This window comes from Callorhinus ursinus, unplaced genomic scaffold (genome assembly GCF_003265705.2).
Source record: "Callorhinus ursinus isolate GAN/ISIS: 27379988/994484 unplaced genomic scaffold, GSC_fseal_2.0 scaffold1, whole genome shotgun sequence".
Classification (NCBI taxonomy): domain Eukaryota; kingdom Metazoa; phylum Chordata; class Mammalia; order Carnivora; family Otariidae; genus Callorhinus; species Callorhinus ursinus.
In genome coordinates this window covers 59764163-59788604 of record NW_027397063.1, presented here as the reverse complement: position 1 = coordinate 59788604, position 24442 = coordinate 59764163, and the positions used below count along the sequence as shown (strand labels likewise).

The 24442-nt window shown below is 44.5% G+C and overlaps 1 protein-coding gene across 21 annotated transcripts in view; it reads right to left on the bottom strand.

Moving 5' to 3' along the window:
- Nucleotides 1-24442, bottom strand: part of KALRN (kalirin RhoGEF kinase) — a 647217-nt gene that overhangs the window by 565594 nt on the left and 57181 nt on the right. For 3 of the 21 annotated variants that reach the window (XM_025875446.2, XM_073894531.1, XM_073894539.1), the window contains exon 1: nt 10698-10856. The exons of 16 other annotated variants lie outside the window; for them this stretch is intronic. In XM_025875446.2, coding sequence (XP_025731231.1) covers nt 10698-10764 — 67 coding nt within the window. In that variant the 5' untranslated portion in view covers nt 10765-10856. Of the gene's footprint in view, nt 1-10697; nt 10862-24442 lie in introns of those variants that run through there. 2 more of the 21 variants (XM_025875454.2, XM_025875462.2) reach the window with 1 other exon arrangement.

Here is a 24442-nt window from a genome sequence, read left to right as displayed (position 1 = left end):
CACCTCCTCCCATTCCTACTGATGACACATGCACCTTCCCCCTCCCAGTACCCCACATCTATTGGCAGGCTCCCTGGGCTGCCTTCCTGCTACACATGGGCTGCCTCTGCCAGCCCTGTCTAGCCTCCTGCAGACAAAGCAGCATTTGCCTGACAGTCTCTCCCTGTGGCAGGGAAGGAGTCAGTACCAGGGTCCTTATTTATTTATGTGTTGGTTTATTCCTTCCCAGGGATGAGGCAGTGGTTAAGGGGAAGAGGAGAGAGGAGGAACAGGGAGGGAAGGCCCAGAAAAGAAGCTGTGGTGGTCTAGAGATTGGCAGAAGAAATGTCTCTATAATTTGAACTGCTTTCCAACCACACTGTCTCTAACTGAGCCCCCTGGGGTAAAAGGTCTGTGTTTTACCGGGGATGAGAGTTTATAACCTTAATTATGCCTCAAAGCATTTGGCTGTGTTCATCCTGAAACTTCCAGCAGGAAAAAAAAAAAAATGTGGTTTCCATTACAGTGTCACTGAGGGACTTGTACTGGGGTTGGGATCATTAAAATGAAAACACTGATGAGTAAGCCATGGCATTTTGTCTCCAAGCCTTACGTCCTTCCTCCACCCCTAGTCCTGTACTTTATTTTGAGACAGGCTTAAAATAGTCTATAAAATATGGAGCTCATTATCCCATCTAACAGATTTCATTTGGCATGAATGTAGATTAAAAGCCCCATGCCAATTCTTCCTCCTAGCCTGGGTTTATAAGGAAGACACTCCTCTGCCTTTGCTCTGGACTGGTTTCTTTAGAACTCAATTCTGCAATAGACCAGGGGAGCCAGGAGGTGCCACTTTCAACTCCACTCAGCCTATTTTTCATGATAATAACAAGGGAGGATGGAGAAAGAAATACAGCCTGTTTGGGGGGGGGGGGCTTCTTAGAAATTTTGCCTGGAGTTTTAAGAAGCTGGATCCAATCTAGACATCCCTCAAACCCATGAATTCTCCAGCCTGCCCATTCTTTCACATACAACAACTATGTCAGGGACACTGAGCTTGTGAAAGGGGGCAGGGCTGGGTTGAAACCACAGGGAAATAGAATGGAAAGAGGCCTTGACTAGGAGTTTCTGTTTCCTGGCTTCATGGGCAGGCTCAACCATAACTAAGTGCATGGCCCCAGGAACTGAAATCCTCTCTTTGGGCTCAGTTTCCTCATCTCTTAAATGAGAGGTCTCTTCCAACTCTGTCTCTTCTTTTGCTGAGGGTACAGTTATGGAGGTAAAGAGAATGAGAAACAAAAACCTCTTCTTACTTACCACTGATCTTGTTTGGCCCAATACCATCGCTTGAACCAGTAAATTCACTTTTTATCTGATAAAGCTCCAGCCTTCTCTGATTACACCTTTCCTCTGAATCACCAGAGTGTTTGCACTGCATTTTCTCTCACCCGGAATGCCCTTTTCCCTTCCTCTACCCAAATCCTTAAAAATCCAAATACTCACAAGGACAGTGTGCTTAATAGAAAGTATGTGCTGATGGCTTGATTTATATCTTTAATGCATTCCATGCACAGGTGTCATCTCCTCTCCAAGAGTGTCCCACAGGGCCCAGCATAAGTTTTATGTAAGAGGAGGGAGGAGGGACTGATCTCTCAATTTCACTGGCAGGCTTACGGTTCTCCACTCATTTACCATCTCCTCTGAGTCGTTTAACGGCAGAGTATACAGGTGATCGACCGCCCTGCCACCTCACCCCTGTACTTTCTAGTTATAGGTTCTCTCTGAGTCCCCTCAGTTATCTCATCTATACAATGAAAATAACCCCACCTACATCACAGGGTTGTTGGGGACTTGAATGAAGCATGTGAGGACCTATCCAAGGTCTTGAACTAGCCCACTTCTCCAGTCTCAGCCCATGACATTGCCTACTCCTCTGCTAAGAATATCAAGGCCACCTGAAATGTATCCCCCTCCCTTTTTTTTTTTTTTGTTCTTCTTCTTCTTTCTACTTAAAAATAGCTTTCTAAGCACCTCCTTCCACCTTCCTTCCAACAGAGGAAGCATTCCCCTCCTCCGGTCTACCACTTCCATCTGTACTCTTCCTTCAACCCATCCCTACCTCCCCCAGGTCACTGCTGCACTTTACAGCACTTATCACAAGCTCTTATTATAAATTCAACTGTTGCTGGACTTGTGCATTATCTGTCTCACCCACTAGAATGTTAAACTTCATGAAGACTTCATGCCTTATTCATGCTGTATCCCCAGCAAATAGCACAGGGCCCGGAACACTGTCGGCACTCAATGAATATTTATTGAATGGATTAATAAATCCATTTCTGTACATCACTTTCAAACTTCTCCCTGTCATTGGCCCCACCCCATCCTCAAATACTTTAGGCCTCCCTTCCTTAACAAAACCATCATTTGACCCTAATGTCCCACCAACCGCTATTCTATTTTTACTTTGCATTTTCTGACATATTTCTCAAACAAACAATATGTGCTGGCTGCTGCCTCATCTTTACCATCTCCTCCCACTGCAATCTGGTTTTCTCCTCACCAAGGCTGCTGAAACAAAGCTGTGAGTAGTCACCAAAGCCTTCTGTCACCAAAGCCTTCAATGTTGCCCCACCTCCCTGCTGATAAGGATCCCTAACTGTCCCTTCTCCTCTACTCTCATGAATTTATTGTATCCTGGCTCTCCTCCTACCCTTAGGAATACTCTCATGGCTTTGATCCTGTCTCCCCATGTCTACACTTTGCAAGATCAGTCTACACTAATCACGCTCCCCCCATACTGTCTTCCCTGAGCTACTATCAATTCACTATCACTTTTAGGCCGATAACTCAAAACCATGCATCTGCCACCCTAACTGCTCTCTAGAAACATAGCCATATTTTAGTTGCATGAAAGAACTAGCATTAGGTTATACCACGTTACGCTTCTTCATATTTTTAGTACCTGGGGCTGGTGCTATATTCCCAGTACCTATATTCCCTCCTGCCTGGTATGTGGAAATCGGTCAATACATTTTTAAATTAAATGCTGCTGCCCTGCCATCATTTGCCTTTAACTTGACATGCATGCAAGAATTTTCACAAGGTAGCCCCAACCTATCTCTCCACTCTTAAATCCTACCACACGGACACCCCAGAAAGTCTATACTCTGACTTCCAGCCCCATAACTAAGGACAACTGAAGCTTAACTCAGTTCTTTCCTTCTCATCCTACTTGCCATTGTAGTATCTGTTGTGTTATTTGTTATTGTCTGTTTCCCCCACTAGACTATAAAGTTTCATGAATACAAGAATACCATCTTCTTCAGCATTGTATTTCCAGAGCCTAAACAGGGCATAGCATACAGTAAGCCCGCAGAGATGCTTGTTGAATGAGCAAATATTTCTTCTTTCATTCAGACTAATTATTTCTCCCTCTTACGAATGTATAGCACTCTTAGCAATTCAACAGGAAATAATACCTTGCAGCACCATGTAGCTATACTATAGGTATTAAAGGTATATTATTTCGCAGGTATTGCAAGTATTGTCCACATAGAACCATGGAACCTTACGGCTAGAAGGGATCCACCTTATATAAATCCATCATTTCATAGAGGGGCCAACAGAGACTCACAGAGGCTATAGATAGATCTCGGTCTTTCAGGAGTTTGAATTGCAAGCTCTCTAAGGGCAAGAAGCCTACTTCCTACCCCCAATTATTCCCTGCTATGCCTAGGCCCTTAGTAGATATGATTAGTACTGCCAGTAATGACACCAACAACATTTATTGCTTTGACCAATCCTTTAATAACAAGCTACCTCCATCTGCAAGGTGAAGGGCAAATTCATCACTTACATTGAGAAACCAGTTGGCTCGCTGACCATCCAGGGACACAGCTGCCCCGTTACTCCTTGGCTCTCAGCAATCGCTGAAGATGCTACAAGAGTAGAACAGGCCCTGGGAAGCCACACCACACCCAGAAAAGTGCTGCTTTACTGTTCTCACATCACGGTAACCTCCACCCCACTGGATGGAAACACCACACCTGGATGTCAAAGAACAGCTATCGGTGTCCTTCCCCCAGGACGTGGCCTAGATATATCTTGTCTAGTGATCTCGCACCACAGACAAGACATCCCAGTGATATGCTCAGTCTGTGCTGACGGGAGGTGGACAGAAACCCCAGTTTAACACGTGTGCTGGAGAAAGAGAAAAGGGGTATCTCCCTACCTGTACCATAACAGGTATAGAAAGGACTCAATCCAGATGGGAGTCAGGTGTCCTGGATCTTGACTCTTCCCTTAACAGCTCTGTGACTTTAGCGAAGTACCTAGCCTCTATAAGCTTGTTCCCCATCTTTGAAATGGGAACTGAAGTAATCTACCTCAAAGAGACATCATGAGGACCAACAGGGATAAGATATTAGAATTGTCAAATCATTACAGTTCTCTTTTTTCCTCCTTAACAATGACATGATAATCAGGACCTTTCCTTTGTTCTCTGGAGAGTTCAGATACTCTGTTAGCCAAAGTGATTTACTGGAAACCACCTTGAACTAGGTGTCTGGGTGAGAATATAAAGGGGTGGTGGGACAAGGACCTAAACTCAGAGAAGCTCCACTCTCAGTGGAGGGAAAGGACCCCCCCCCCCCAGAAGTAACTAAACTCCTAAAGGCAGCAGAAATCTGGGAGGAAAACATGTACTTGCCAAGCACTTCTTCCAGCCAGGCAATGCTGCACATACTAACTCCTTCGGCGCTCGCAACCACCACATGAGACGTGTCTTGTTACTACCCATAGGAGCACACTGTGAGTCATGGAATAGTGCCCACCTGCCTCCAAACAGAACCAGGTATGACAAATTTGGGGAGCTCTTTCTGGAGGACATAGGGGTTGCAAGGTTTAGAAGGGGAAGGGTGTGGATTAACTATAAAAAGGAGAGACTTGGGGCATTTCTTTTGGATTCTGGAGCAACAGGGAATTGTCTGGGATGGTGTTTCAAGAGGCGCTGTGTTCAAACTCTTTACTGGACAAGAGACTTGGTCCCTTTGGAAAAGTAGCCTTGTGCCAAAAGCCAATCAAATAACTATTAGAGATATCTATTTGCAACTTAAAAAGCTAAGTTAAGGGGTGCCTGTGTGGCTCAGTCGGTTAAGTGTCTGCCTTCAGCTCAGGTCATGATCCCGGGGTCCTGGGATTGAGCCCTGCATCAGGCTCCTTGCTCACTGGGGAGTCTGCTTCTCCCTCTCATTCTCCCTCTGTGCTCTCTCTCTCTCAAATAAATAACTACAATCTTAAAAAAAAAAAAAAAGCTAAGCTAAAGTAACTTCTTTACATATTATATGAATATTCTGCTCAAACGGGAAGGTGATTACAACCTAAACTCCTCTAATTAGAAAATCCCCAGTGCAGGAGAGCCATCCAACACTTTTCATACACATGCTGTGTGCTTTTCTCTTCTTTTTCTCACAGACCATAGGAGGGAAGGGATAACTCATAAAGGTTGGCACAAAGCAGCCACATGTCAAGCTGGGCACACATAGGCAATAGTTAACAAAAGCAGGACAAGCCAAAGCAAAGTGGCTATCCCAGAGTCCATGACAGTTGGGACTGGCCACAAGCAAATGGACTAAGTAGAGACACCAAGTCTGACACAGTCAGGGACCAGAGCTGGGCAGATTACTGAGCAGCAAGCAGACCACAGACAGGGCATCTATCAGTGATCGGAGACCAAGGGCCAAGAAGAGGATTATAGGCAAGGGAAGGATGAGATCAAAGGTCAGGATGCCTGAGAGCCACAGCCATGAGGGCTGCATGCCTCTTGACCCTGCACTGCACCCAGCAGAGTCAATCCCTGGATTAGGAAATTTACGAGCTGTGACGGTTGAGGCAAGAGAGAACAGCTGCACAGGGAGAGGGGGACTTTGGTAAGAAACAGAAAGTAGATTCCTGGCTGAACTAGAGCCCAACACTGAAGGCTTCAGGAAAGTTACTCTCCTCACTGCCCATCTCTCCAGAAGGAGAAAGGGAATTTCCTTCCTGAATTCTAGCTGAATACAGGCAATGCCCAGCTGTTGGGAGCTATACTAAGAAGTAATGAAAGGTGCTTGACATCTGCAGTGACAAACCGTCATCCCAATCTCCCAAACCCCAGGCAGTCGTAACAGAGCGCCAAAGCCCCAAACAAGCTGGGGCCAGACAACGTCCTTGCACACAGGTCAAGTTTGTTCCTAGAAATACGAAGGAAAGTCAAGGTTTAGCTAGGTAGTGACAGAAAATGGTTGCAGCGAAGTCTCTAAAGTTGCATGAGTTATACCCAAAAGATTGTGTTCTTTTAAATTTTACTCCTTAGTGCATTCCTACGTTTACTCCTGTGTTTATTATTCTCATATAGTGACTGATTTTTCTCATTTATTTTATTTTGCTAAAGAGTCATTTTTGCCTTTACTCTCTGGCATCCGTATTACAGGACGGCAGTGAGCAGTCCTCAAGCCCCGCTCCATCAGAATCACCTGCAGAGCCCTTAAAAACGCCAACATCCAGCCCCCTTTCCAGGGATTCTCACTTAATTGGCTTGGGGAGAGGCGGTGGGAAGGGAGGAACCAGGCACTGCACTTTCTAAGAGTGCCCGGGTGATTCTAATGTACACGCAGTGGTAAGAACCAGTCGGTTTCTGGCCCAGAATCCAAAGCACTGTGTGGTAGCTACAGGAATATGGACAAAGCACCAAGAAGAAATTAGCCATCTAAAGCCTATATTGTAAAGTCTACATATCACCTCTTAAGTTTCCCACACATCATTTAGGGACTTCTGACTCCATTTCACCATATCCGTATATCTCCCACAGTTATTTCCTCGAGAGCATTTTAAATCAACTCCATTTTACTTACATTAATTTTTAAAAAGAAACGAGTGGACTGAGGGTAAAGGCAAGCTGACGTAAAAAGGCGAGGGCAAAAGAAGACAAGACGGGGGCTCCTAAGAGGGAAAAGCACTCAAGGCAGGTGGCAGGGAGAGGCAGAAGACCCAGGATACGGGGCAACGTTGGCACAGCCATGGGGAGAGGAGAGCAGGAAGCCTGGTGACGGGTTGGAGGCTAGCAGAAGAATGCCAGAGAACGGGGTCACAGGCAGCAAGTGGTATGAGGCCCTGCCCTTAAAGGAGCCCTAGGGAGGGAGAGGGGCTGAGGAAGCAGGGAGGCTGGGTGGGGCAGGCACCTGAGGCCAGAGATTAAGGCAGGGCAGAGCATGAGACCCAAGCAGGGATGGCGGAAGTGAAGGGCTCTCTGAAAGATGAGTGGAGCTAAGCAGGGCCTGTGCCACATGAGGTGGGGGCAGGGGACAGCACAACGGAAGCGGACACTGGGCAGAACAGATTGTCTGCTGGACAGTGCCAGGCGGTGACCAGCAAGAGACCCTCCGGCGACGTACGTAGGTCACCTAAAATCACCTCATGGACAACCAGCAGACGTTCTGTACAGCGGTGAACACTGCCCAAGGCCCTGTGAAGAAGGAGCCACCATTCTTTTCACTCTTCCTCCTTCACTCCAAAACGACTGCCTGTAAACAAAGAAATGTAAGCCCCCTCCTCACACGCTGGGTCCCCAAGGATAGGCCAAAACTCAACAACCACAAAAATCGATGTTACTTCTCGTCTATATCCCTCTTGTTTCTTATCCGTGTGAGCTCCTTTCTTTCCATGGACAGTCCCCACCACAGAAACCATGTCCTCAGTCACTGTCTGTAAGCACAGACCACAAACAGCCAAAGTGAAAAACGTCCAGTAAGAAACACCGTAAAAACAGCGGAGCCTATTAACAAAATAACTCATCAAAATCATCATGTCTGAGCAAGCTGAGAGTTCCTTCTCATACAAATCTTTACACATAGCGAACTCCAGCCCTAGAAAACAATCCCTTTTATTTTTTAAGATCCCTGCCCTTAACTGAACAATGACGGGGGAGACAAAAGGTTTGTCTGCAATCACCAAGCACGCACCGTCATTTCTCAGTAAAGCTTATTTCCGCTCCCTGATGTGTTCTGTTTCCTCCCTTTTCCTAGATGTGTCAAATCACAGATTCATTTATCCCTCAGTCACAGCCAAGAGAATGACTCAGGCGGCACACAGCTTGTCGATTATTTCAATTTCCTGGGCTAAACTCATGATTTCCCACTTCTTCTCATTTCTTATCCTCTCCTCATTTTCTTGAGCCCTGTTACTTTCAAGATGACATGAGACATGAGAACGGTGAGGGTGAAATGACATGAAATCCTAAAACAGATGAAGGGAGCTAAATTCTGATACACTAAAGAGAGATCTAAGAGAACTTTGTTCCCTGCCCAGAAGGACGGGTTCATCATGCATCTATCCATCCATTCAGCAAATATTTATTGAACATCTCCCATGAGTTAGCTCAGTCTAGCATGCCACTGTCTATATACTGCTAGCTAACATTAGCTTCTAGAGGGGTGTTCGATAGCCAAAAATTCTGCTTGAATACAGATGGGGGTGTGCACCCCTATATATGTGTAATACTAGGATGCCCACTAACCAGAACTGGGCAACCCCCGAAAGCCTAGAGATAAGATATCCTACACAGTCAGAAGGTGCTAGTCTAAAGCCCCATAATAAAGAAACTCCCAGAGATGCTGTTTATGAAAGACCATAAAGTTTCAATTGCAGCCATACCCGATGACAAAATTTTGTGGAAAAAGACACAATTCTGGCAACCAACTTTTGCTGTCCAGGGACACAGGTTAATCCATCAATTTATTAACCTGACATTTCTAAGAATGCTTGACACTTTTACATGCACTAATACAATAAATTTCTATAATACAGATATTGGTGTTAATATTCCCACTTTTCAAATTAATAAACTGAGGTTCCATTTAAGAGTAAACCATTTATTCAAGGGCACTTAGAAAGTAGTGGAGCCAGAACTTAAATCTAAGTTTGCAATTCATGGATTCAAGCATTTTCTAAAAAGTAAAAATAAATTATTATTATCACAGCTTATACACTAACATCTAATTTCTTCTTATAATTAGCATATGTTAGTTTGAATTTTGTTTTAACTCACGTAAGTATAAATTGTCTCTAAGCCTCTAATAATTCTTAATTAGACTCTTCTCAGCTCCTGGTTATTACATGCCACCTGTTCCTGTCTTTCTCAGGATGTCTGCAGGAGAGTGAGAATTAACCATCCTGGTAATAAGAACTAACACTGAAGGGTCACGTTCTTCACGCCAAGCACTGGGATAAAGTACTTCACTTGTAGTTTCTCACTCAGCCCCTACAGGAACCCTCTGAGTCAGTGCTACCGGTATCACTACCACCAGCATCCTTTCTTACAGTGAAGGAAAGGAGACACAGAGAGTTTAAGTAACTTCCCTGAGTTCACACAGATAAGGGGGATTCACACTTGTGAGCTCCTTCCCCATCGCCCAGTCTATGATCTCCACCTGTAAGAAGTTCTCGCTCTCATCTCCATCCCCAGTCTGGGTCCCCACTGGCCTGTTTTTTAGTGCCAGTGAGAGACTGCCTTTCGAATGTGCTGGTTTGGTTTCCTCCATCTTTGATTTCTCCCCGATAAGAGCCCCGGTTCACCTGCTCTGTTCAGCTTTCTGCTTCTACCTGGTAGTGACCTCTCGGCATACCTAAGAATGTTCCCACTGGAGAGGAATCCACCTTGCGGTATACAGCAGGGTGTCCCCAGGACCATCTTTTCCATCAGGGGTTTGATCTCATTCTTGCCAAAACCTCTTAAAGGAGCCAAAGCTTTTAAAAATAGCACTCCACATTTTTAAAAATCAATTACTCAACCAAGTTAACAGTGGTTTTTCCTTAAAACAGACTATCTGGATTTGCATCACATTATCAGGAGATTTAAATCACATGAATATGTGAGGGCGAAATGTATTAAGGTCAGATTAACCTGAGGAATAAAACTGACTTTCCCTTTTCTTTCTACAAATTCTGAACCAGCTGTATCTACAGATAATCCACAAAGGGAGCTGTCCTCAGCACAGGTGCTATATAGCTCCATGATGCTGAGAGGTGTGTGAAGAGGAAATGAACACTTACAAAGCACCTATTATGTACCAGACATTATGTGCTTTACAGGTATAAATTAAATAATAATTCCACAACAACCCTAGCAAATAGGTCTTACCAAGCCCATTTTACAGATGGGGAAACAAGCTCAGAAAAGTCACATAAATCAGCCTAAGGTCATGGAGCTGGTAAGTGGCAGAGCTGAGATTTGGGTCCTACATCTGCTTGCCCCCAGCTTCTTACTGCAGGGACCATTCTCCTCGCTACACTGCTTCTCAGAGTGTTCTATCACAAGCCCTGCAACACAGGCCTTAATTCATCTTTGACTACAGTACAGAGATCTTGATTAAAAGAAAAAAAAAAACAGCAAGAAATGAGATCCTGATATACAGATGCTCCCCAAATGGCCCTGTGCTCCCAATTCCCAGCTGGGTCACAAATGTCCCAAGAAAAACAGGCTTTCTTTACTTTCCACAGGCTGGCTACTTGCCTGTTTCATTCCCTGTTCTTTCTCTTCTTGCTCCCCACTGCCTGCGCTCTATGTCTTTCCATGTGCGTGTTTCTGCCTCTGTCTCTCTCTCTCTTTCACACACACACACACGCACGCGCGCGCGCGCACGCACACACACACACACACACACACACTCACTCAGGAATACCTCGATCCAGCAGCCGGAGCAAGCGGAGATACCAGAGATACCACTGGTCCCAGAAGCGGTCCGTCATCCCACCCTGAAGTCATCCTTCACAGCCAGTCCCTCAGCAGAGCCTCATCCCACCACCTCCGAGTCGAGGAGGCCGGAATTACTTGACGCTGGGCTCACGCGCAGCCTGCTCTGAGCAAATGCCTGCCTGCGAAGACAGCCACCAGTCCTCCCACACAGAGGCTGACTGTGCCGGAGCTGTTTCACAGCAACAAAGGAACAAGTGCAGAACACCGCCGCCTTGTGCAGACCTAGCCTGCAGGGGCCCAAGGAGAGGTCAGAGATGCAGGGGGAGGGGAGCTGGGGAGGGCGGTCACAAAGAGGCGAGGTTAGAGGTGGACTTGGGAATGAAAATCCACACTCTGGGCCATGTCTTGAATGTCATTCCAGAATCTCCCACCATCCCGGCTTCCCCTGCCTCCCATACCAGAGGCCAGGGGCTCCCCTAATGGGACTCAGGTAGGAAGTCAGGAACTCAGCCATTCAGGACTCTAAGACCAGCCCAGAAAACCCAGAGCCTCACTGCCTCACTCCACAGGGACCACAGACACTCCTGCCCAAGAATGCTAGGCCCACAGGAGCAGAAAAAGGCCACAAACCCTTTCTCCCTACGGCCATTCGTGGATCCTTTGTTATAGGGGAGATAGCACAGTCTCTGGAGTCACCCAGTCATGGGTTCAAATCCTGCTACCACTTAACAGTTGCCTGGCCTCAACCAAGTTTCTTCAACTCCCGAAGCCCCAGCTTCCTCCTTGTAAACCAGCAAGAAGAGCATGTGCCCCACAGAGGTATTGTGAAGTTCTCAGGAAAGGAAGAATGTGCCATTTCTGGTAGAGCACTCAGTGGAGAGCGGTGCTCAAGCGTTTGTCCCCCTTCCCTGCCAACCCCCCTCCTTCTTGCCGGCTTCTCTGTTTCCACATGTCCATACATCCCATGGTTTCCCACCTCCCTGTCCTTGCTCCTGCTCTTCCTGCCAATAGCATGGCTTCCTCTGATTTTCCCAATGTCTAATTCGATGCCACAAATCAGGCTGCCATCCCTGGTCTTCCCCTTTATGTTCCATTTCAGTTTCTCCTTGTATAAGACTCTGCTCCCATATTCAATCATAAAATCCATGAAGATAGGAAGTGCTTTGTAACCAACGTTGTATCCCCCAATGTACTTCATATACTGCCTTGAACTTTGCAAGTGCTCGAGTATTTACTAACTGAACGAATAAACAGGCAAGTGAGTCTGGGAATGCCACACAATTTCATTCTTTTGTTTTGTTTTTTATTTAAATTCAATTAGCCAACATACAGAACATCATTAGTTTCAGATGTAGAGTTCAATAATTCATCAGTTGCATATAACACCCAGTGCTCATCACATCATGTGCCCTCCTTACACACAATTTCATTCTAATGGCAAGGAGAGGAATGCACTGTGGGGCCTCAGTCCCTGGGCACTTCCTAAGGCCTTTAGGAAGATGACAGGGCTCTTCCGTGCTTGCCCTGCTCAGAGCCCATTTTACAGTGGACGGGCCACCCACATGGTGAGGCTGCACCCCTGGTGACTGGGAGTCCTGCTCACAAAAGTAAAACCCAAAGGGATTCTAGGTCTGGGACAACTTTGTTCTCCAAGCCTAAAAACTACCCAGTAGCCATGGGCACCCCTGTTACAGCTTTTGTTTCAGCCCAGCCCATACCAGCAATGCCTTCTCACTGTCCTAATAGAAATGTTAGCTTCCCTGGCCTCCTGGTCTCCACTGGGCAGCTGGTGGGAGCAGTCCTCCCTCAGCATTTGCCCTTCGTGGGAGCTTAGGCCGCAGATTTGGACAGAACTCAGACTGAGGAGGAGGCTGGGGTGGGGCTGGGGGTGGGTTAAGAGCTAGGAGGGAGGGAGAGGAGAAAGTGAGCACAGACACAATCTCCCCCCGACCCCCTGCCCCTGCACCAGCACCAGCACCACCACCGCCTCATGGTTCCTTCTGAAAGGGGAGCAGTGGGACTGAGCAGAAACACTGCCTAAAAGCCACCTCTCAGAATCTGTTAGTATTATTTTGTTATTACCTTAAATGGACAAGACTCCAGCCTGTAGTTAACACAAGAATGCAAGCCTCTCCTCTCTCCAGACAGAAGTGTACTGACCCGGAAGCCTCCCCCTTCCTTCCTGAACAACAAAATCCATCATTCAGGTGTAACCAGTACTTTGTAGTTCACAAAGTACGTTCACATCGATCATCTCCTCTGGGTCACTTTCCCCAGTCTACAGCAGAAAAAACCCACATTCCAAGAGTTTAAACAACTTGCTTATAGTCAAGTGCCTAGTAGGTAGCTGGGCTGAGAAAGAGATATGTACCATCTGTGTCCTCCCAAAGAGAGTTTCTGGGGCTCTGGAATGTTCCCTGAGGAACTGTGACATGTTCCCCAGAGCATTGGAAACCCTCACAGTAGGGCAGGACCTGGGGAACAGGGCTGCTTCCCAACAGGAGGCTCCTCCAGGACACTCTGCCATGCCATGTGGGCAAGCAGGCCTCACTAATGGCCTTTCACCCGTTTCTTTAGCTCCTGGCTGTGGCTGCCAAGGGAGAGCATCTCCACATAAGAATGCCAAAGGAGGCCTTCTATGACACAAGCTTGGGAGAAACCTGAAATGAGGGGCCGAGGAAGGCACACATGGCTCTGCCACCAGGCAGGAGACCCAGACAGAGATGGGCTGAGGGAAGACAGTTCCAGTGACTGTGTAGATACTGGGTAGACCAGAGTGCTCTATTCCATGTCCTACTCTTGGGCTTGGAGAAAGCAGCTGGCCCTGTTCCCCTCCCTCTGGTAACCAAGGGCAATTCCACGCAGCTTTGTTTTCGAAAAGAAAAAGGAAATAAATGTGTTAAAGAACAGTATGGGTGTAAGAACCTTCCACACAAACTGTGAACCTAGGAACATAAGCATTACCTGTTGGGTCAGGCCCAGGATGAACCCATTCAGCTGGGAATTTCACTAAATAAACCAGCTCCAATAGATCGAGCTGGGCTCCTTAGGGCTCCCCGGCCCACAACTGCTCATTTCTCCAACCCCCACAGAGCCTCCTAAGCCTTAGTGTAAATGCAGCCCCTCCAGTAGTTGAATAAAATGTTCCAAGAAACTCTGAGAGTTGCCATTTAGCTGCAGTGCAATTAGAAAGGACGGAGGATTGGCCAGGACAGAGCTTTATTAGGTTTTGTTGTTATTTTGTCTTAAACAATGCTTTCTCTGTGGCTGCTTCTTTCATCATGGTCAAAGCAAGCATGACCATTCGCATTGGTGTGGTCCCTCCAGCCTACCAAGCTGGCTACAGGGACATATTCTCCGGGGACAAACAGCATCTCCAGGCCAGCAATAGCCTGTCCACTGCAGAGGGTCAATGCCCATCTGGAGGCTCACTGGTTACTCGATGTCACATCACAGATATGTTGCCTTCTCTTCAGCGTTCTTTCTTCCTAACTCGGCACCGTTCTTTCTCCCTCTCTCCACCCGCCCCAACATGAAAACACCATGTTCCCGATCAGATAAAGCAGGCACAGCGTATGGAGCAGAAGGCAAACAGCACGGAGGGAGGAGAAAACCAATCGTGTCCCAAATCGTTCCTACTCATCTCCTGGGACAATGACCACCATTGCCACAGCCGCACTGGCCAGCTAGCTCCTCAGACACATGGGGCGACCAGACACGGGAAGGCCACATAGGGGGCAGGATGGTGGCCCACCAGAGTGAAGACCATCGGCCAACGTGGCCTTCTTGCCCCTTGCCCCTGCCTCACCCCAGGAAGTGAGCTCCATCAGGCTGCCATTTTGCCCCGCAAGCTGTGTTTCAGTTGCAACATGAATCAAACACTCCAGCAGAAACCATCCTCAGCCCCCTCCCACACCACTTCTGTCCCCTTGGCGATGAGCACGCTAGTGGTGAAGTGAAGCCCGTGGCAGCACATTCTCTGGGACACCATCCATGGGATGGGAAGGACCCCTCCCAATCTCTCCTAGGAAAGCCTCGTGTCCCCAGGTGAACAGGCTCCTTAGGTCCACACCTGAGGACAGCACCTATGACTAGTATCACCTGTCACACTGAAACTCAAGTCCACTTCTCCCAAGAGGCCTTTTCCAGCTAACCTCATTCATTCTCTACCTCAGAGGCTCTCAAAGTTTAATGGGCAGCAGAATCACCTTAAAGGGTTTGTTATCCATGCAGATAACTAGGCCTCACTCCCAGAGGCCTGCATATTCAATGAGCTCCCCAGACGATTCTGTCCCCAGCTCTCCTCTCTTACACGTGGCACTGACTTCATTTAACTCTTCTGGCTGAATTCTAGTGTGTACCCATCTCCCCACACGCCCCAAGAGTCCAGTAGGGAGGGAGGTCTGAGTCCCAAAGTCAACTCGAGTCCCCTGGAAGGTAAGGGGAGGTCCCACCTCCCAAGGCCCACTAGAGGGCCCTAAATGGAGGTCTTGAGAAGGTGCCAGCCAGGAGACGGAGAAATCAGCCTCATCTAACAGGCTCCAGAAAGCATTCATTCTGCCATGGCTCTACTGCACATCTGTACAATAACTTTAAATGTCACCTCAAATATCAGGCCAGGCAGCAGGAGGGGAAGGCTGAAGCCAATTAGCCTGCCTTGCCCTGGCTTTTGTGTTACTTTCATCCTTGCTCACCTCCAACCTCCGCTGAGATCTTTAACTCTCCCTTGGCTGGGAGCCCCAGCTCATGAAGACTGCACACAACCTTTCATCGTGCTGGGGCCCTAAAGCAAACTGTTTAGCGGAGGAAACGCAATCCCTGCCTCACCTCTGCTCTGAGTATTTACAGTTCCCCCCACCCCTGCCAGTCAATAGAACCCCATGTTGCCCTGAATACCCAACCACAGCACACCACCCCAAAACTCCCACCCATGCCCCAAGAGCCAGACACATCCCCTCTTTCTCTGCCTCTTCCCTCCTGGGTCTGTGAAAAGTATCATGATAATCTCATCCCCTCTATGGTTTTCGTAATGAGATCCTTACATTTAGGCCCTTGGGGAGCATTTACATTTTGGCAAAAGATATTGCTTCAAAGGAAGGAATAAAAAAAAAAAAAACAAGCTCATAAATACAGAGATGGGGGCAGACTGGTGTTTACCAGAGGGCAGGGGGGAGGGCAAATGGGTGAAAGTGGTAAAAAGGTACAAATTTCCAGTTATAAAATAAGTAAGTCAGGGTGCCTGGGTGGCTCAGTCCGTTAAGCATTTGCCTACAGCTCAGGTGATGATCTCAGGGTCGTGGGATCAAGCCCCACATTGGGCTCCCTGCTCAGTGGGGAGTGTGCTTCTCCCTCTCCCTCTGCCTGCCACTCCCCTGCTTGTGCTCTATCAAATAAATAAATAAAATCTTTAATAAATAAATAAATAAATAAATAAGTCATGGAAATGTAATGTACAGCAGTGACTATAGTTAATAATACCATACTGCATATTTGGAAGTTGCTAAGAGTGGATCTTTTTTTTTTTAATTAACTTATTTTTTTTTGATGTAGTGTTCCATGATTCACTGTTTGCGTATAACACCCAGTGCTCCATTCAGTACATGCCCTCCTTAATACCCATCACCAGGCTAACCCATCCCCCCACTCCCCTCCCCTCTAAACCCTCTTTCTCAGAGTCCACAGTCTCTCATGGTTCATCTCCCCCTCTGATTCCCCCCCCTTCATTTTTCCCTTCCTACTATCTTTTCTTTTTTAACATATAATGTATTATTTTTTTCAGAGGTACAGGTCTGTGATTCATCAGTCTTACTGTTAAGCTAAATAAGTCAATCAGAGAAAGACATGTATCATATGATCTCACTGATATGAGGACTTCTTAAACTCAGGAAACAAACTGAGGGTTGCTGGAGTGGTGGGCGTGGGAGGGACAGTGTGGCTGAGTGATAGACATTGGGGAGGGTATGTGCTATGGTGAGCGCTGTGAAATGTGTAAGAGTGGATCTTAAAAGTTCTCATAACAAGAAAAAAAACTGTAACTATGTATGGTGGTGGACATTAACTAGACTTACTGTGGTGTTTATTTTGCAATATATACAAGTATCAAATCGCTATGTTGTATATTTAAAACTAATATGTCAATTATACCTCAATAAAAAAAAAGGAAATGGGGGCGACGGGTGGCTCAGTTGGTTAATTGGCTGCCTTCAGCTCAGGTCATGATCCTGGGGTCCTGGGATCGAGCCCCGCATCAGGCTCCCTGCTCGGCGGGGAGCCTGCTTCTCCCTCTCCTTCTGTCTCTTGGCTGGTGCTCTCACTCTCTCTGTGTCAGATAAATAAATAAAATCTTAAAAAAAAAAAGGAAATGAAAAAAATAATACAGTGTATTTCTACTATCACCAGAGATGCTAAAGTAACATCTTATTTTGTTAGTAAATTAACATTTTATTTTGAGGATTTTTGTATATGTACATGTTCTGATGTTAGAGAGCTTAATTTGTGCAAATTATGATTTGGAATGACAAGTAAACTTATTCATTTGTTTTTTAAAAAAAAGGCATGGTGCAGAAGGCTGGGCCTTAGATAAGCAGTGTGGTGGTTGTGGGTACTGGGGGCAAGGAGGAGGGTCCACGACTCTCTTCCTTAAGTGTCATAGGCACTTGCCTTTTAGGCTACCCTGATGAAGGCAACAGGAGCTGGTTCCTCCACTGTTCTCCCTAACTCATTCCCCTGACCTCCCATTTCCCACTCAGAACATGATTAGCTGATAGGTACCTTCTTGAAAGCACCTAAATTATAAAGTAGTTCTTCTTCTTGAAAAAAAAAAAAAAAGCTACTATATAGTTGGAAAGAACACCTCAGAACCTGACCCAGGAGACCTAGGTAATCAACCCAGAGGGTTCTTTATTATCGCCTATGTTTCTCTCACAGCCAGTAAGGGTGCTGCCTCCAGCTTACCTCCACTAAGAACAGTTTCTTCACCCATCGAAAGAGGTGGTATGACTCAAAAGACCAAAGGGGACCTCAACATTGGGGTCCGTTCACCTGGTGAGGTTTCTCTGAACTGTTCCCCTCATCTCTTCATTCTCACAGTTCACTGACACAGAATCGGGAAAACCTACATTGTCAGTCACTACAGCTGGAACCTCACACCTCACCCCGCCCACAGGGAGCCTTACTGTGGAGAATTCCCTCCTTCTCCTCTCTTCATCCTATGCATTCTCCATCTCCTCCAAGAACTTTTCCAAGTAGCCCCCCTTCCCACATTCCCCCCAATAAAATCAGGCAACAGACTATAATGACCGAGGTTGATAATAATGAATGTGAAGTTAAACAAGATCAAAAAGAGCCCATTGTCCAATCAAAGAAATACTAAATTTTGGTTGGCGTGTATCTAGAACTAAAAACACTTTTTTCTATATTCTAATGGGTTTTTTTTTCCTTTTGGGGAAGATGTATAATCTGTGAGTGTCATAGGGCAACCCACTATCACATCAGAATATTTGACTCACCTGAATGCCCTCAGTCCCGCTCCCCCACCCCAGGGATGGATAACCAGAGTAGCTGCACACTAGCCAATTTGAATTCTTTCTTCCTTGGCTCTCATTTTCAAAAAGAAAAGAATCAATTGCCATGCTCGCTTTACTTTTCAGCAAATGAATTCTGCCTATGGTTCTTAAAAATAACTAAATCCCATAAATCTATAAATAATCTTTCTAATCTGTTTATACTGCTAGTTTGAAGCCTTCTAGGTATTTGGAAAGGGGCTGAAATTTGGAATCAGACCAACTGGGTTCAAATCCCAAATTTCAAATCCCTTTTCCTAGCTGAGTAATTCGAGACAAATCACTTAACTTCTGTACATCTAACTTTATTCATCTTTTGGATAAAGATAAGATTGATTTTATAAAATCTGAATGACCTTCAGGAGGAAAAAAACAAAATAACATATATAAGATATGAAGTACTGTACCTAATATATACTAGGTGCTTAATAAAGTTAGTGCATTCTCCTACAATAGAAAACAAGCTCATATCAGGTTGAAATTCTCAATGCATACAGCCTAAGTAGACAGATAAACCAGTTTAAAAAAAAAAGTGTCAGTTTTGCCACTGAGGACAACTCTAAGCCAAATGGCCCTTCCCAAAGTCCTGAGTTAGGGATAAGTCACTACGCCAAATCCCCCAGCTTCCCTACCCGTCCTTCAGGCAGGGGCAGATTCCTAGATCTTACTTGTCCAGCTGCCCCAATCTACCTGGCTTCTTCCCTCTGCTCTAAGGTTGGAAATTTCTAAGATTCAGTTGTGGAAAATCCTTTGACTCTGCCCATACAAACCCGTGTGGGTGACCCTTAGCACGGAGGTGGGAAACTCTCTGGAGCTCCCTGCTGGAGTTTCCGTGTCCTCCAATGATAGGGCTTCCCTAAAAACCCATCAGTCTGGCCTTGTAGCATGTACACAGGAAAGCCTACTTAAAGACAGCCATGAAGGGCGCCTGGGTGGCTCAGATGGTTGGGCGTCTGCCTTCGGCTCAGGTCACGATCCCAGAGTCCTGGGATCGAGTCCCACGTCGGTCTCTCTGCTCCCTGGGAGCCTGCTTCTCCCTCTGCCTCTCTCTCTCTCTCTCTCTCTCTCTCTGTCTCTCATGAATAAATAATAAAATAAATAAATAAAATCTTTAAAAAAAAAAAAGACAGCCATGAAAAAGAACAAACTATACAACTTCAAGAAGAAGAGTTTTTATAGTCTTAGGGTGGGAAGTTTCTCCTAAGCATTGAGACAGATGCAAAGCACAATACATTGACTTGTATAGACATTTTTTAAATCTCTGTAAGTATATACCAATCACTTAAGGAGAATAAGCGCTGGATGACAGCAGTGAAAGGAATACTTTTCACCGTATATCTTTTTACACCGTTTGAATTTTGACCTTTGGACTGTATTACCTAACTTTTTAAAAAACCTCTTAAGATGATAGAGTCAAGAATAAATAAAACTGTTCTTGGAGTCTAGCTGCCACATGGTGAGAAGCCCAAGCCCCATGGAAAGGCCACACAAAGGAGAACCAAAGACCAGGATGAGAACCCCAGCAAGTCCCAGCCCACACCAGCTGTCTGCCATGTGAGTGAGGCCACTTTGGAGCTTCCAGCCATCCCAGCATCCAGGCTGACACTACAGAAAACAGAACTTCCTGGTCAACCCTCACCATCATGAGAAACAACAAATTGCTGTGCTAAGCCACTACGATTGGGGGTGGCTTGTCACAGTATAACAGATAATTGAAACATGGAGTCATTGGTGAATGGAGAACAGTTAAAGCCACAGGACTGGAGGAGATCACCAATGAAGTATTGAAAAGGATTGGCCTTATTTCATCTAGAAGACAAAAGCATGACTAGTCTCAGGACTATATCGTTTTATCTACCTATCTACCTATCTTGAAATTGGAATTCTGAAGACAGGATTGTCACAGGGGGTGTCTAATTAACATGCTTGCTTGCATTTTAAAAAGAAGTCAGATTCTCTCTGACAGAAAGTAAATATGTCTGATTTGGTTGCTTGCTTTGACAAGAAGAGCTGCCTTTTCCAATTATTAAATTTGCAGCTCCAAAAGCTTGAAAAAAATATATTTAAGGCTATATAAAGTATACAGTATGCTAGAAAACATATGATTTGCAACCATTTAAACGTGGTTAAAAAATGTTTAATGTCATCTTAAATGTGTGTGGGGTGATATATGGTTTTCAATATTCTTCTAGGGCAGACATAAGCAAAAAAGTCTAAAAATCCCACTGAATTATGTATGGTATACCCCCACAAGGGAATACTATGCAGCTGTTAAAAAAAAGAATGATGAGGCTTTCTGGAAATTGATCTTCCAGACATATTTTGGTGTTCAAAATGCAAAGCATTTGAACAATATAATTAGTATTCACTTCCTTTTGATAAGGGATAAAATAAGTATGGATTCAGATTCGCAAAAAGAAATACTGGAAGGTTTAGCAAGAAACTAACGCTGACAGTTACCCATGGTGGGAGGGGCTGGGTAGACAAGTATAATGGTCATATAAAAATCTTTTCATATTGTATTAATTTTTGAATAGTGTAAATTGTGGGATTTTTTTAAGTCTTCACAGGACACAAAAGGAATAGGTAAAATTGCAAATACAGGAATAATGTAACAGATAATCTAGGAGACAAATATTCACTACATTGCAACAATACATCATACAAAGGATTAGTGTCTCTAACATAAAGAGCTCCTAAAAAAAATTAAGAAAAAGTTAAACAACTCAGTATAAAAATGGGTCAAGAATATAAACAGGTAATTCACAGAGGAGGAAAAACAAATGACAAAAAGTAAAAAGATGCTAACCTTTACTAATGATTGGGAAAATGCAAGTTAAAGCAATAATAGCATGCCACATTTGATCTATCCCACTGGACCTATATATATAAAACATGGTAAGAGGACAAATTGATACAATGTTTCAGAACTCAGTTTGACAGTACCTATCAACATTTCTAAAGTATATAGCCTCCAACCCAGCAATCCTATTTCTAAGACTCTCCCCTATTGCACTTACACAATGCAGTGTGTTCTGTAGTAGCCAAAAAAAGGAGGTAGGGCACCTGGGTGGCTCAGTCAGTAAAGCGTCTGACTTCAGCTCAGGTCAAACGTCTGACATCTTGCAGGTCCTGGAATTTACCCCCTTGTCAGGCTCCTTGCCTGGCGGGGAGTGTGCTTGTCCCTCTCCCTCTGCCCCTCCCCCTGTTCCTGCTCTCTCGCTCTCTCTCTCAAATAAATATCTTTTTAAAAAATTTTAAAAAGGGTAAATACCTAGTAATGCAATTGCTGGATCATGGGGTAGCTCCATTTTTAAATTTTTGAGGAACCTCCAACTGTTTTCCAAAGTGGCTGTACCAACTTGCATTCCCACCAACAGTGTAAAAGGGTTCCCCTTTCTCCACAACCTCTCCAACATTTGTTGTTTCTTTCCCTGTCCATTTTTGCCATTCTAACTGGTGTTAAGGTGGTATCTCAATGTGGTTTTGATTTGAATTTCCCTGATGGCTAATATGATGATGAATATTTTTTCATGTGTCTGTTAGCCATTTGTATGTCTTCTTCAGAGAAGTGTCTTTTCATATCTTCTGCCCACTTTTTGACTTGATCACTTGTTTTTTGGGTGTTGAGTTTGAGAAGTTCTTTATAGATCTTGGATACCAGCCCTTTATCTGTAGTGTCATTTGCAAATATCTTCTCCCATTCTGTGGGTTGCCTCTTTGTTTTGTTGACTGTTTCCTTTGCTGTGCAGAAGCTTTTTATCTTGATGAAGTCCCAAAAGTTCATTTTTGCTTTTGTTTCACTAGCTTTTGGAGATGTATCTTGAAAAAAGTTGCTGTGGGTGATGTCAAAGAGGTTACTGCCTACGTTCTCCTCTAGGATTTTGATGGATTCCTGTCTCACATTGAGGTCTTTCATCCACTTTGAGTTTATCTTTGTGAATGGTGTTAGAGAATGGTCGAATTTCATTCTTCTGCATGTGGCTGTCCAATTTTCCCAGCACCATTTACTGAAGAGACTATCTTTTTACCATTGCATGTTTTTTCCTGCTTTGTCAAAGATTATTTGACCATAGAGTTGAGGGTCCATATCTGGGTTCTCTAATCTGTTCCATTGGTCTATATGTCTGTTTTTGTGCCAGTACCATGCTGTCTTGGTGGTCACAGCTTTGTAATATAGCTTGAAATCAGGCAACGTGAAGCTTTGTTTTTCTTTTTCAACATTTCCTTGGTGATTTGGGGTCTTTTCTGACTCCATACAAATTTTAGGACTGTTTGTTCCAGCACTTTGAAAAATGTCATTGGAATTTTGATCGGGATGGCACTGAAGGTATAGATTGCTCTGGCTAGCATAGACATTTTAACAATGTTTATTCTTCCGATCCATGAGCATGGAATATTTTTCCATCTTTTTGTGTCTTCTTCAATTTCTTTCCTGAGTGTTCTGTAGTTCCTAGAGTATAGATCCTTTACCTCTTGGGTTAGGTTTATTCCGAGGTATCTTATGGTTTTTGGTGCTATTGTAAATGTAATCGTTTCTCTAATTTTTCTTTCTACAGTTGCGCTGTTAGTGTATAAGAAAGCAACTGATTTCTGTGCATTGATTTTGTATCCTGCCACATTACTGAATTGCTGTATGAGTTCTAGTAATTTGGGGGTGGAGTCTTTTGGGTTTTCCACATAAAGTATCATGTCATCTGCGAAAAGAGAGAGTTTGACTTCTTTGCCAATTTGAATACCTTTTATTTCTTTTTGTTGTCTGATTGCTGTTGCTAGGACTTCTAGTACTATGTTAAACAACAGTGGCGAGAGTGGGCATCTTTGACGTGTTCCTGATCTTAAGGGAAAGGCTCTCAGCTTTTCCCCATTGAGGATGATATTCGCTGTGGGTTTTTCATAGATGGATTTTATGAACTTGAGGAATGTTCCCTCTATCCCTATACTCTGAAGAGTTTTAATCAGGAAAGGATATTGTATTTTGTCAAATGCTTTTTCTGCATCAATTGAGAGGACCATATGGTTCTTCTCCCTCCTCTTATTAATGTGTTCTATCACACTGATTGATTTGCAAATGTTGAACCACCCTTGCACCCCGGGGATAAATCCCACTTGGTCGTGGTGGATGATCCTTTTAATGTATTGTTGGATCCTATTAGCTAGGATTTTGGAATCCATATTCATCAGGGATATCAGTCTGAAATTCTCCTTTTTGATGGGGTCTTCGCCTGGTGTGGGGATTAAGGTAATGCTGGCCTCATAGAATGAGTTTGGAAGTTTTCCTTCTGTTTCTATTTCTTGAAACAGCTTCAGTAGAATAGGTGTTTCTTCTTTGAATGTTTGGAAGAATTCCCCCGGGGAATCCATCAGGCCCTGGACTCTTGTTTTTTGGGAGGTTTTTGATCACTGCTTCAATCTTGTTACTGGTTATTGGCCTATTCAGGTTGTCAATTTCTTCCTGTTTCAGTCTTGGCAGCTTATAGGTTTCCAGGAAGGCCTCCATTTCATCCAGATTGCTCAGTTTATTGGCATATAGTTGTTGATAATAATTTCTAGTAATTGTTTCTATTTCCTTGGTGTTAATCGTGATCTCTCCCCTTTCATTCATAATTTTATTAATTTGGGTTCTTTCTCTTTTCTTTTGGATAAGTCTGGCCAGTGGTTTATCAATCTTATTAATTCTTTCAAAGAACCAACTTCTAGTTTCATTGATCTGATCTACTATGTTTCTGGTTTCTAATTCATTGATTTCTGCTCTAATTTTAATTATTTCTCTTCTAATGCATGGCTTAGGCATCGTTTGTTGCTTTTTCTCTAGTTCTTTAAGGTGTAGAGTTAGTTGGTGAATTCGGGATTTTTTTTTATTTTTTTCAGTGAGGCTTGGATGGCTATGTATTTCCCCCTTAGGACCACCTTTGCAGTATTCCATAGGTTTTGGACTGATGTGTTTTCATTCTCATTGATTTCCATGAATTGTTTAAGTTCTTTGATTTCCTGGTTGACCCAAACATTCTTGAGCAGAGTGGTCTTTAGCTTCCAAGTGTTTGAATTTCTGCCAAATTTTTTCTTGTGATTGAGTTCCAGTTTTAAAGCACTGTGGTCTGAGAATATGCAGGGAATAATCTCAAAGACACAGATGTAGTGAAAAGAAGGGCCATATGCATCCCAATGT